Source organism: Antennarius striatus, chromosome 2 (genome assembly GCF_040054535.1).
Source record: "Antennarius striatus isolate MH-2024 chromosome 2, ASM4005453v1, whole genome shotgun sequence".
In the NCBI taxonomy this organism is placed as follows: Eukaryota; Metazoa; Chordata; class Actinopteri; order Lophiiformes; family Antennariidae; genus Antennarius; species Antennarius striatus.
In genome coordinates this window covers 19,054,389-19,066,684 of record NC_090777.1, presented here as the reverse complement: position 1 = coordinate 19,066,684, position 12,296 = coordinate 19,054,389, and the positions used below count along the sequence as shown (strand labels likewise).

At 41.1% G+C, this 12,296-nt stretch overlaps 2 protein-coding genes across 3 annotated transcripts; one reads left to right on the top strand and one right to left on the bottom strand.

The window, feature by feature from the left end:
- The first annotated feature begins 122 nt into the window (after positions 1-122).
- On the top strand, positions 123-6,010 carry si:ch211-150o23.2 (LEM_emerin domain-containing protein). Of its 2 annotated transcripts, XM_068324789.1 has the most exons (8): positions 123-368; positions 572-670; positions 1,630-1,661; positions 1,801-1,826; positions 1,970-2,023; positions 2,121-2,174; positions 2,682-2,981; positions 5,131-6,010. In XM_068324789.1, exons 1-8 carry the CDS (start codon positions 287-289, stop codon positions 5,342-5,344), a joined length of 861 nt encoding a protein of 286 aa, XP_068180890.1. In that variant the 5' UTR covers positions 123-286; the 3' UTR covers positions 5,345-6,010. The 2 variants fall into 2 exon arrangements, with proteins under 2 accessions (XP_068180890.1, XP_068180898.1); XM_068324797.1 differs by lacking the exon at positions 2,682-2,981 and having other exon boundaries at positions 5,131-6,000.
- A 35-nt stretch (positions 6,011-6,045) lies between these two features.
- Positions 6,046-11,493, bottom strand: si:ch211-150o23.3 (uncharacterized). Its single transcript, XM_068324751.1, has 8 exons — positions 10,973-11,493; positions 10,115-10,153; positions 9,720-10,028; positions 8,924-9,232; positions 7,484-7,798; positions 7,228-7,377; positions 7,074-7,142; positions 6,046-6,786 (listed from the first exon to the last, which is right to left on the bottom strand). The coding sequence occupies exons 1-7, from the start codon at positions 11,001-11,003 to the stop codon at positions 7,099-7,101; spliced, it is 1,197 nt and encodes a 398-aa protein (XP_068180852.1). The 5' UTR covers positions 11,004-11,493; the 3' UTR covers positions 6,046-6,786; positions 7,074-7,098.
- Positions 11,494-12,296: the final 803 nt, after the last annotated feature.

The window sequence follows — 12,296 nt, the reverse complement described above, 5'->3', positions numbered from 1 at the left end:
GATGATTTAAACAGCTTTGAACATAAAAGAACTTGTTTTTTTCCCGAACGGAAACGGAAATGACGTAAAAATTTCATGCAACGTCACAGTATGTGCGATTGTTTTAGTATCTTGTCATACAAACGAGGACGGGGTCAATCTGGACGCCTTCTAAAGCTGTGTCTCCGCCCGACAGAGGAGCGTCCCGCACACTAAAACGAGTTCTGGATGTTGTCTCACTCGTAAGAGCTCAACCACCCGAAAATAACACAACGTAGACAACGAAACACACATATTAACCCGAACAATGTCTTCGCTAAGCACCATTTCTACGCAGGAGCTTTACAACCTGCTTGAAGAGTACGGGATAAAACACGGGCCTGTGGTCGGTGAGTTTCACAGATTATATGTTAGTTAACTCTGCGTCCATTTTTTGAATCAACTTTCAAGCTAGTTGTCGTTTCAGGCCCGACTGTCTGTGTGGAGTTTACAACTTTTACTTCTCCCTCAACGATCTGATTTACTAAGTTTTTACACAAACAAGAGCTTAATGTGTCTAAATATACGTTGTATGGGTTTTTTTTTAACTGAGATTCTACCAGAGGTTTGTATGAGAAGAAGCTGAAAGAGGCCATGGCCATGGGGAAAAGAGGCAAACCAACACCGGACAAAACCTTCTACAGAGAAGAAGGTAACTGATCCTCTGCACACACTCGTCTGTACAGCCGGTACGGACGTGTTCCATTCATACGGAAATATTTATTTAAATATTCGAAAAAAGCAAAACAAAACACTGGTTTGTCACACTTTTCAACAGTTGTTATTATGCATTTCTTGTTCAGGAACATTCCAGGTTGTAATGAAATATGTTAACATTCCACGAGACATTGTTCCAATACCTGTATTAACTAGTTGGTTACCAGAAGAAATTATTATTATTATAATAATAATAATAATAATAAGAGTAGTAGTTATAAGAGTATTATAAGAGTAGTAGTTATGTGCAATTATTTAAAAAATAGTTTTAAAAAATCTCAAGTCAGACTGCTGCAGTGGTCGTCTGTTCCTGATTTGTTACTGGGACCTGTGTCTTTGTTGGTTTTTGATTGGTCCATAGAGGATACTGATCACGTGATTCACCAGCACTTGGTAAACAACTAATTAACTATATACCGTAGTCAGTCAGTCATTTTCTAACCCGCTTAATCCGCTAACGCAGGTCGCGGGTGCCTATCCTGGCAGTCTCAGGGCGTGAGGCGGGGGATACTCCGGGCACGACGCCAGTGTACCGCGGAACCACATAGAGACAAACAATCATTCACACACACTCACTCCTACCGTCAATTTAGGACTGGCCAATCAACCTAAAGCGCATGCTTTTGGGGGGTGGGAGGAAGGCGGAGAACCCAGAGAGAACCCACACAGACATGGGGAGACCATGCAAACTCCGCACAGAGCGGGACTCGAGCCCGGGTCCGCCGCGTTGTGAGGCGGCAGCGCTAACCACTGCACCACTGTGCCGCCTATACCATAGTATTATAGTATTTGTTGAAAAGGGCCTAAACATACTCCAACAGCAGTTATTATGCTAAATACTGCGAAAGTCCTACAAATAGTTTTCATTATTCATCTTTTATGTTATCATTTCAGAGGAGGAAGTCACCTACGTTTACAGGACACCTGTAAGTATCTGTGTCCATTTGAAAACATCTTTAATAATCAAAATGCTTTGGAATGTGATGGAAGGTTTGAAGTATGTTCAAGTAAATCACATTTTTGTAGAATTTCACTGATTCTTAATCACTGCTACCTCTTCTGTAGGTGAGTAGCGACAAAGCTGGAGAGAGGTTGGTTGTCTTACAAATATCCCATTATTAGATCCAAACATTTCTTTCTGCTTCTCTGTACAACAGTGAATATACTGTACATGTAAGAAGAATATGAGAACAGTCAGTCCAATGAAGTCATTGTTTTTTTGTTGTCATTCAAGAGGGTCTTACATAAGGTCCAGACCTGAGTGGACTGAAGGGAAGTTTGGGCATGAGTAAGTTTAACTACACAAATCTTTGTGGTCTTGGTTCTTATTTGGTGTGTTCTAAAACCAAACTGTCACATATTTGCTGTTTTATTTCTCTCCACAGGTCATCCTACTCAACACCAACTCATCTGTACAAACGAAAAGATTTCAGCAACGAGTATGTTGATTTTTTTTGTATAGTTAAAGCTGCATTCAGTGTTATTTATTCAAATAGTTAGAATTATAAACCTGTACGGGGCGACAGTAGCTCAGTCCACTAGGTCTTAGGCAGGGGCCTGGAAGGTGGCCAGTTCAGGACCCAGGTGGACAACAGTTTGGAGCGTGGACTGGCAGTGGAGAGGTGTTAGTTCACCTCCTGAGCACTGCCGAGGTACCCTGGTGGTGCTTTTTTTACTCAGGTTGTATTTTCAACACATTTGACTATTTACCTGGAGTACCGCATTTTCCGCACTATAAGGCGCACCCAAAAACATTTAATTTTCTCAAAAACTGACAGCGTGCCTTATAATCAGGTGCGTCTTATATATGAAAACAGTTTTAAAATAGACCATTCATTGAAGGTGAGCATTATAATGTGGAAAATACATAAAAACAGTCAAATTCATATTTTATTTGTAAAGCGCTAAATCCTAACACAAGTCATTTTATGGTTCCTTCCATATAGAGCTGGTCTAAACCAGTTTCTCAAGCCTATTTACAGAAACCCAACAGAATTCTCCAGGAGCAAGCAGTGGAGAGGAAAAACGTCCGTTAGCACACCCCAATTCCTGGAGGATCGCTGCCTTGACCAGTTGGAGTTACAGAGAGGAAGAGAGGGAGGGGGAGGGGAGGAGAGAGGGAGAGTAGCAGTGTACTCACTGCCACAGCATCTCCCTTCTGCATTTCCCAGACGTGTACCTGTAGCAGGAATGGTTCCATCAGCCTTATCACTACGTCCTGGGACAAGTCAAAAAAAATCTCAAAAGTATGCGTATGTACTAACAATTCCAGTAAATCTTAAATATGCCTCCTACTGTGACATACCTATATTTATCCACCTCAGCACAAACGCAATAGGCTGTTTCTGTGGATGTGAAAAGTTGTACCTGTTTTATTCTGGGCCATCAGGCCTTTGCTTTCAGCAGCAGAACACCTACTACGTACTACAACCCCCACGCTGTTGCCTATCTGGTCAGCAACCCAGAGATAATACACTAGTCTAAGATGCGCTCCCTCCCTGCCAGTTACCTGCAGTTTCAGGTGTCAACCACATTTGCAAATAAGTTGTAGCATGCCAGGCACCCTTGGGTAGCAGTGACTTAGCTCTAGAGATTACAGAAAAGGCTGCAGTCGTGAATGCAATACCTTTAGCACAGCTTAATCTAGTGGATGCATAACGCAACCACAGACACTACAGTAGTTACTATTCTATGTACCCTATGTGGTAGGGTTTATTTTGGTGAAGTTTTAAAATAGGCCATAAATTGAAGGTGTGCCTTATAATCCAATGCGCTTCATAATCCAATGTGTATTATATATGAAAAAAATTTAGAATAGGCCATTTATTGAAGGGGCGCCTCATAATCCAGTGCGCCTTATGGTGTAGAAAACACTATTTTCTTGTGGCTACTTTTGCCCAAGATGGAATGTTAAGACAATAATCTATGGAGAAAAATGACGAGCACAACATTCCTGTAGCCCAAGGCAACAACTACCGTATTTTCCGCACTATAAGGCGCACCTAAAAGCCTAAAATTTTCTCATAAACCCTTTAGTGCGCCTTATAATCCGGTGCGTCTTATATGTGGATTAATATTCATATTAATATTGGTTAAAAACATGATTGCTGAAAAAATCCGGCAGTCTGGCTGCCTGTCATGCCGCACTCCACCACCGCCACTCCGCTCCCTCACCAGGCACTCGGGCCCACGCCCCCTAACAACGGTAGTCAAGGGGCGTCACCGAAATCCCGGCTCTGACTGAGCTGCTCTCAGACGGTAGAGCAGACTGTAGGAGCACCGGTGATTACGTAGTAAAACATGAGGAACGTTCAACAATTCTATTAAAGTTTGACTGACTGACTGATCTCAGTATTTCCTAACTATTTGGCATCGGAAATAACCCACTTTAAACTTAATTGGTCTAAAGAATGCCATTGTGCTGTCATCTGGAATCTAGTGACGGTCCATTCTATTAGTCTGTGGAAACACACGGAGAAACTGGCATAAAGGTGAATGAAAGACCCTCAAAGCTGAACTTCCAGCCTTTTCTGAAATTTCAAGAGCAGAGTCACTGCTAGACAAAGGTGCCATCGGTTGTGCTGCAATTGATTTACAAATATAGTTGATAGCTCTGGGCGGGTGGTGAGACACCCCGAGACACCGACGTTAAAGTCAGTTCTAGGAGTAAAACGTCGTCTTATTTGCCAGTAAATTAGCAGCCTGACAATAAAAACTAGTTAAAAAATTGTTTAGGACACACAGCAGCAAATAGCTGCACCTCACCTCCGACTGAAGCCGAACGTCGGAGCTTAAAATATCTGCTTAGAACTTCAGACCAGGAAATAGTCCGATCTGTTCGCACTGACTGCACTCATAATGAATTTAACCAGTTTTTAATGTCAGGTTTTTTAATATGCGTGTTTCCTTGATGAGGCTCAGAATGGCTTATTGACATAACAATGGGGGCCATTCAAAGGTAGTCAGGAAGTCATGAATGCAATCATGACTGTCTGAGCAGCGCGGCTCTATCTAGTGGACTGATTGCGCAACTACAGCCACTGCAGTTTATCAAATGTCATTTTTTATTGTGTGCGCCTTATAATCTGGTGCGCCTTATATATGAGATAAATTATAAAACAAATTATTGAAGGTGCGCCTTATAGTCCAGTGCGCCTTATAGTACGGACGATACTGTACTAATGTCTGATTTTGTCAAAATATATGAAAATTGATATTTCAAATCTAAAACCAAAGGCTATCAAGGTTTTTGTTTCATTTTCTACCAATATTACACTTGTCACCTGAAGAGGGATTCATTTAAATAACAAGTTGATGTAATCATATCACATTTGTAAACTGATAGTTTAAGTATAATCATGCATTGTAGACTAATTTCTCTTAATTCCCTTCCAGGCCCTACATGTACGATACACCGACTACTTACAGAAACTCTTATTTGACACAATCAACACACATGAAATCGGGTCAAGAGGAACCAAAAGCGCCAAAGTCTTCCCGACTCATCCCACTGTGGTTTCAGTTTGTGCTCTTCCTGGTTGTGGCAGTCATTCTTTACATGGTGTTTTCCAATATGGAGACAAATGAATCTTTCCAAGGAATTGAATGAGTCTCTTTTTAGAAATGCTCACTTTATAATGGTGTTGCTGTATAGTTTGTTACTCATTTAATCAGGGGGATGTTTTTTATTTAAAGACTGTTTTATGTGTTGCTTTGGCATTGTGGTTGATGCAATATTTGTATGTTAAAACTGTTGCTTGCTGACATTCATGGGTAAACTATATCCATATTATATCAAACCCACCCATGCTTGGGTCACAGTATGCATTAATCTTTATGCAGTTAGTATGAAAGCCACTGTGACAGATTCATTTAGTGTCTTGAATGATTCATCCATGTTAACATCTAGTCTGTATATATTAATACTAAGATTTACCAAATCCTTATAAACCATGGGTTACTGCAGTATTTTGTTCTGCTAGTTATCAGCAAGTTATAGTACTGCATAGTTTGGAGAATCTATGCGGTCAATAAGTGCCTAATGTTTTTTAGGAAAAATTTGGGTAACTGATAAGATATTGTCATTTTTAAATAAGTAAATGAAGGCATATTTGTGATAGAATGAATTGTTCCATTTCCAAATGTTATGGTTAATTCTGTTCAGTTCAGCTCAGTTCAGATATGTCAGTTCCTTTAAATCCTGTCAAGTTTCATATTGCAATTTGTTTTAATGGCTGTCCAAAAAATAAATATTCCAGAGCTTTATATATAAGCATTTGAAGCTTCAAGAATCTTGTTTGGAACCAAACATCAAATTGAGATGTTTAATGGTGTAAAATAATGGATCATATTAAGGCCAAGACATTTCTTTTGTGTGTCTTTTGATCCAGTGCTATACATCAACAGTGCATGCAGTAATATTAGATCATCAAACAAAGCTACAATAGCAATTTAATTAACTGGTTTGTTTACAGGTTAAAGTGCAGTAATATACATATTGTAATTCCACATGATGCATAGTTGTGAGAGACTTGATACAAAAACTTGACATCCTTCAAAGATCTTTGATCTGCTGCAGTGATTACGGAAGTTAGTCGAGTCTGTTCTAATTAATACAAAATCAGATTCATCTCAGTTTCCCCTGCTTACCGTTTAGGAGCAGTTGTTCACTTCAAACTCTTAATCAAGTCAGAGTGAAATCTGAAGCTCAGCTTTAAATCAAAACTGACAGTGAAATGAAAATAGTTTTTGGAGTGAAGTCAACTATGATGCTCTCTTTCATCTCATCCCAATAGATTTAAAAGCTATTATATCCCCTCATCATCCTTGCACGGGCATCAGCCTGAAGTTATTGATGGGAGAATACTGCAGTGTATCTGCAGTATGTTCTGTTACAGATGAGTTCTCTAGCTCATCCAAGCCTCATTGAACTGGATTCATGTGGTGCTAAAATCTAAAAGGTGTGAAGAAGCATCAGCCGGGCTGGATGGTTTTCTGTGTTAACATTCTCCGCTGAATGAATCCACAATGGGCACAGTGCAAGTCTTCTCTCTGTTAATGAAAGAAGTCAAATTCTTAGCCCAAACTCACTGGTATTTCACAAATAAACAGTGCTTACAAAAAGTTATTCACTTGAAATAGATCTGAAGAACATTACAGTATAAAATTAATTATTGAAAAAAAGATTACTGAACCGCTTTTACTTATTTTGTTATGTTTGCCAAAATTGTTCAAACTCAAAGGATTTTTTTAAAGACAGCTGACATTTTCATTTCTGAAAACTCCTTAGCAGAGTAAATATTTTTTGACAATGTATGTTGAGTCATGTCCATCTTTACCTTTATCTGTCAGCTGCACACGCCATCATAGCTTGTTGATTGATAAAGTAACGTAAGTGTTGTCTACACCTGTAGATGGAAAAGTATGGATTATTCTGGGCCTTGAATATCAGATTTTTAGGTTAAAAGGACTCATGTGGAAACAGAAACCTACAGCTTCTGGTCTCTCGCTCCAGCTCAGAGGGTTTCTTCTCCCTGTTGCACAGCACCTTGGCCAGAATGATTATAATGATAACAGCCACAACAAATGTCAGGCCAGACACAAGCCAGCTGATCACCATTGGACTCAGTATTGGATCTGGGTCTGAGTGTGAGAGGAGTTGTGTGTCAGTTACTGACAAATGACTGCAGGACAAGAACAGCCAGCCACTCACATTCACAATCATTCCTCAACAATACATCAACCTCACCTCTGATGGCGATGGGCAGGGGCTGGCTTTCTCTGGAGACAAAGGTGCGTCCACCCAGCTGGACCCGATACAGGCAGTAGTAGTAGCCCTCATTGGAACTTTGGGCGCTGGGAAAAGTAAAAGTCACAGACTGGGTGAGGGCAGGAAGGGACTGGCGTACGGTGCCATTGGAGCGGATCAGACGCAGCTGGAAGGAACCTCCGGGGTACTGCTGCGGGGTGGAGCAGGTGATGTTGAAACTGTGGCCCTTAAGGACGGAACCAGCCGGGGCCTCAGTGGATGTGTTGAACCAGTGGTGAGGAGTCAGTAGTTCCACTGTGTCAAATGAAAGTCAAAAAATTAAAGCCCAAGTCAAAGAATTAAAAGAGAAACATGCCATTGCAGGTTGGTTATGAGCAAAATCACAATTCAGACAATAAATAAACAGGCAGTCGCCAGATCAAAATATGGAATTATTGGATTTAAAATATAAAGCATCACTGTAACAGTTTTAAACTCTTGTTCAGCTTTATCAGGCTGATCACTAATCGAGACCTAAACACAGGTACTGCAGATCAGGTTCTTTGACTCCAATTTTTGGGAGTGGAACATTCTTTTAAGAAGAGCTGGAACCACGTCATGAAACTTCCAGGGCTGAGTCAACATGATTTCATCATTCTATCCCTTAAGCAAAGTCTAGTGTTTTACTAGAATTGCTTCTTGGCCTGTCAGTACAGTTAAGAGCTTGATCAAGGATTCTGGTGTGCCTTGGCAATCTTTGAAGAGATGAGGGATGGGAATGAGTGATGGTTGATCACAGCTTTCACAATCCCAAAGAATGAACACTGACTGATCTGTTGAGTGTGATAATGCACCGTGTGTTTTTAAATAATCCTACTTTGTTTGGGTCCAGGTACATAGTATATATCAGGACGGCCGATCTGTCCAGTAACCTGTTCAAATCCGGGGTTCAAATCTGTTTGTAAACGTGCATGGCCCATTTGTTGCCTATGAATACACATGGCTCTGCACTAATTGATTCTCCGACACTTCTCTCTGCCGTTATCGCTGAACATCCATCCACAATGATTGCTGCTCCTGGCTTTAGCCACGTCTGTGTTAAGCAGATGGGATTATTCCATTTAAAGTCCGTTCCATGGATCAGTCCTAATGTTAACTCCCTCAATGTCAATGTTGAGCACTAGAGACAGTGTAAAGATGGGAGAGGAAATCCAGGGACTTAAGGTCAACCATGAACATTCATCCTCTGATGTGTTGTTAGTTAGGAGTCAAGAAAATGGACAAACTGTCGTCAAACCTGCTTTTAAAAAATCTTTGAGATTTTAAACTTTTGAAATCATAAATTGGTGCAAATCCATTAAAAACTGAGGCAGAGAATCGAACCTCAATCACACACAAAAAATGTCGTGTCATGTTTGGACCAACATGGTCAAGACTGACCGACTGTAATGTTGATGGAGTTGCTGGAAGGAGAGCTGAGCAGCTGAGAAGGAAAGCCGCTCTTGATCCTGTAGCGACAGCTGTAGCTGCCCTGGTGGAAAGTCTCTGCGTCGGACAGCGTCAGCTCCACTGCGGCCTGGGTTTGGTCTGCTCTCTGTGTAACCAGCGGCGTGGACACTCCATGCTTGTATAAGTGGAATTCACTGATGTGGTGACCCAGCAGAACACTGCAGGTGAAGCGAATGGGCTCCCCCGGGGAGAAAACAGTGTAAGGAGACAGCAGGGTGAGGGTGGGAATTAAGAGGGCACCTGTGAGGAAAGATGATTAATCACAGATTTATGTCTTGAAATGATAAGACTGATGACTGATATTATGAACCATACTCTTAAGCTTGTATAGTATCTTAACATGTAGCTTGTTCTGTAATACATGCAAATGATGCCATCTTTAACATTTTCCTGCAAGCATGTGACCATGTGATGTATTTCAATAACATATTGCAGAGAAGGAGCACAGTTTGTTTCTGTTTGGGTCCTTTGTGTTGGCAGTTAATGTTACAGACGCAATAAATGAAAAGAAAATGGCCGATGTCGGTCTAATTTGTTGACTCAGTTTCATGGATATTATCCATGTATTCCAGGGATTTCCAGAAAAGAAAAAAAAAGAACTGCTTGCAATAAGTATTTACATTCCCACACTTGTACTGGACGAAAAGCAGAATAGCCTTCATGAATCAACCCAGCAGAAATGACTCAATCAATAATCTGACATAGCCTGAAAGATGAAATGCCTCACCTGAGCATTTCACCCCTGCATCATTCTCATGGGTGCAGTTGGAGTTACTGTGAAGAACAACAGCACAGCGTGTCAAACTGGTTTCGTGTCCGGAGCACTGGACATGCCGAAGCCATATCGCTCCCTTGCCTGCGCCATATACAGCACCACGAATGTCCGACTGAGCTAAGCCACAGCCCAGCTCCAGGCAAACCACATCAGCCTCTCGCAGGTCCCAGCCATGGTCACAAACAGTCCCCCACTGGTTGTGACGGAGCACCTCCACTCTACCAGAACACTTGTTCTCCCCATTCACCAGTCTGACCTCACCTGTGGATCAGAGGCAAAAATTACTGAGAGTGAAGAAGTGAACTGACATCTGTGGATGAATCAGACTGAATCAATCCCAGTCTTACCAAAAGCAGAAACTCCATCACATAGAAGACCAGCCAGTCCTGTGAGGAGTTTGAAAACACAATAACTATATAGTGAAAACAAAGATTTATATCCATTTAAATGACAACACTACAACTCTTTACATTCTAATATAAGAGTTGATCAAAAGTGATGCAGGTCTGTCTTTGTCCTACTTCCTAACTACATTATCAGATCGTGAAAATACACTCATGTAGTTTCACAAATACCATAGTGTTTTTTCTAAACCCAAAAGCTTTGTAAAGTTGGTAATAAACATACATATGAGATCGTTTGATAATAATTCCCAACATACTAGATTTGGTCTCGCCCGACTGTTTGTTTTTTTTTTTTAGATCAGCCTTGAGTGACAAATAATTTTCAGATAATCACAATTCTTTCCTTCACCAAACTAATCCCAAAGAAACACACTCTTGTTAAAAAAAAAACCTAAGACTATACAAAGAAGTAAAGATTAGGGAGAAAATGATCTATAAGAACGTAAGGGCCACCCATTACACAACCACCCTAGTTCATGAACGCTCTCCATTCCACAATAGCGCGTCTTCAGCCAAACAAACAGCTCATTGAATGTGTTGTGACTTACTGTGGTTATAGAAATGTGCGGATCTTGCAAAGTCAAAGATACTAAATGTTCATGTTTAATGCCAATTCGTACAGTTTTCGTAAATATAAGACAACATCGAGACGCGAGAAACACATAACTAATACAAAATCCAATGCTAACCTAGCATAAATAATTACTGCTGTTGTCCGCTCACAAAACGCCTGTCCTGCTTCAACAGTCAGCTAGAAAACAAGCTAAGATAGCCGCTTACAGCCGATTTATCTGAACTTACCCGTTAAGATGATATGGAGGAATCTAAGCATCGTTATCCACACCCTTCCATCAGCCTGCCGGGTGGGGATGATGGCCGCTGCCGCGGTGATGGTACCGACAGCCGCTGAAGGCGAGCGCTCGCATAAGACATGAGCTAGCTCTGGTTAGCTAACTAGCGGCCAAGCAACTTTGACCGTGCTGAACTAAACATGACTAAAAACGTTACAGTTATCGACGATGAAATATAGAAGATGAAAAATGATCAGTTCTTGACTCGGGATGAGGAGAGTTCCAGTGGTGTTCGCAGAAATAGGACGTCCATGCGCAGCTAGCTGCCGTCAGGTCACCGCTCAGGGGGTTAGGCTAACACTGTTAGCCCGCTAGCGACGCGTTCTCCCTACGGCAGACAGAGGTCACTACAACCCGCAGCTGTGAGGTACAGCTATAAACCACGAGTCCGACAGTCTGAGCAGAATGTCGATCACAGTGCGCCCTCGCGCGATCGCGCATGAACGTTTTCGACTCCACCTCATCGCGGATTTTTGGTCGGCAGTCACGTGATACAGTACGCACATTCTATTGGCTGTCTGCATCCGGAAGTGCGCCCGTTCGGACTTTCGTCGATAAGTGTGTGTGGGAAAAAGGAAATACAGATAGAAGGTGAACGTTTAAATTACCCTAAATAATAAGATAAATACATCTCGATCGCGGATTCCTCAATTGCGTGTGGTTCGTGGAACGCTTTGACCTCAAAGATCGAGGGCGCGCTGTATTACCTCTCATGCTGGTTTGTTTGTTTCTGCTTCTCTTAAAACGTGAAGTACAGATTTTGGTCACAATTTGGAGGGTTGTGATAAGGCCCAAGGAACAGTGCTGTTACATTTTGATGATGATCTGGATCCTCATCTGCACGAGGAAAAAGTTATTAAAAAGTATTAAACTCACCAAAGACAGGGGCTGTTACAAAATGTTTTGTGTCATAATGATTGGTAAAAAGATATGAAGACATCCCCCAATAAGATTCATGACACATCAAAACCTGGATCCAAGTAATAGTCCAGAGCTGATGGCTCAAGAATGTTTAAATATGTAGGATCATCTGAAAAGGCTTGACTAACATAAAGAATAATTCTACAAATGTGACTTTAGTGTGAAATTTTACATACCTTCAAAAGAAAAAAAATAAAACTGCTGTAATGTTTTTCTTGAATTGCTATAAAACAAATGACACCATTATTTGTTAAAATTTCAATTTATCAAAAAAAAAAAAGTCTGTAGAAATGTTTATTCTTGATCGGCAGTGCATCTGTAGCTGTAGAGCTAATGATCCAGTTAGACCTGGT

Excerpts from the sequence above, each read along its gene's own strand:
- si:ch211-150o23.2 (XM_068324789.1), top strand. The coding sequence starts at position 287 with ATGTCTTCGCTAAGCACCATTTCTACGCAGGAGCTTTACAACCTGCTT. Across the intron at positions 1,662-1,800 it reads CCTACGTTTACAGGACACCT|GTGAGTAGCGACAAAGCTGG; the intron begins GTAAGTATCTGT and ends CCTCTTCTGTAG. Across the intron at positions 2,175-2,681 it reads CGAAAAGATTTCAGCAACGA|AGCTGGTCTAAACCAGTTTC; the intron begins GTATGTTGATTT and ends CCTTCCATATAG.
- si:ch211-150o23.3 (XM_068324751.1), bottom strand. The coding sequence starts at position 11,003 with ATGCTTAGATTCCTCCATATCATCTTAACGG. Across the intron at positions 9,233-9,719 it reads TGCAGGGGTGAAATGCTCAG|GTGCCCTCTTAATTCCCACC; the intron begins GTGAGGCATTTC and ends CTTTCCTCACAG. Across the intron at positions 7,799-8,923 it reads CTCCATCAACATTACAGTCG|TGGAACTACTGACTCCTCAC; the intron begins GTCAGTCTTGAC and ends CATTTGACACAG.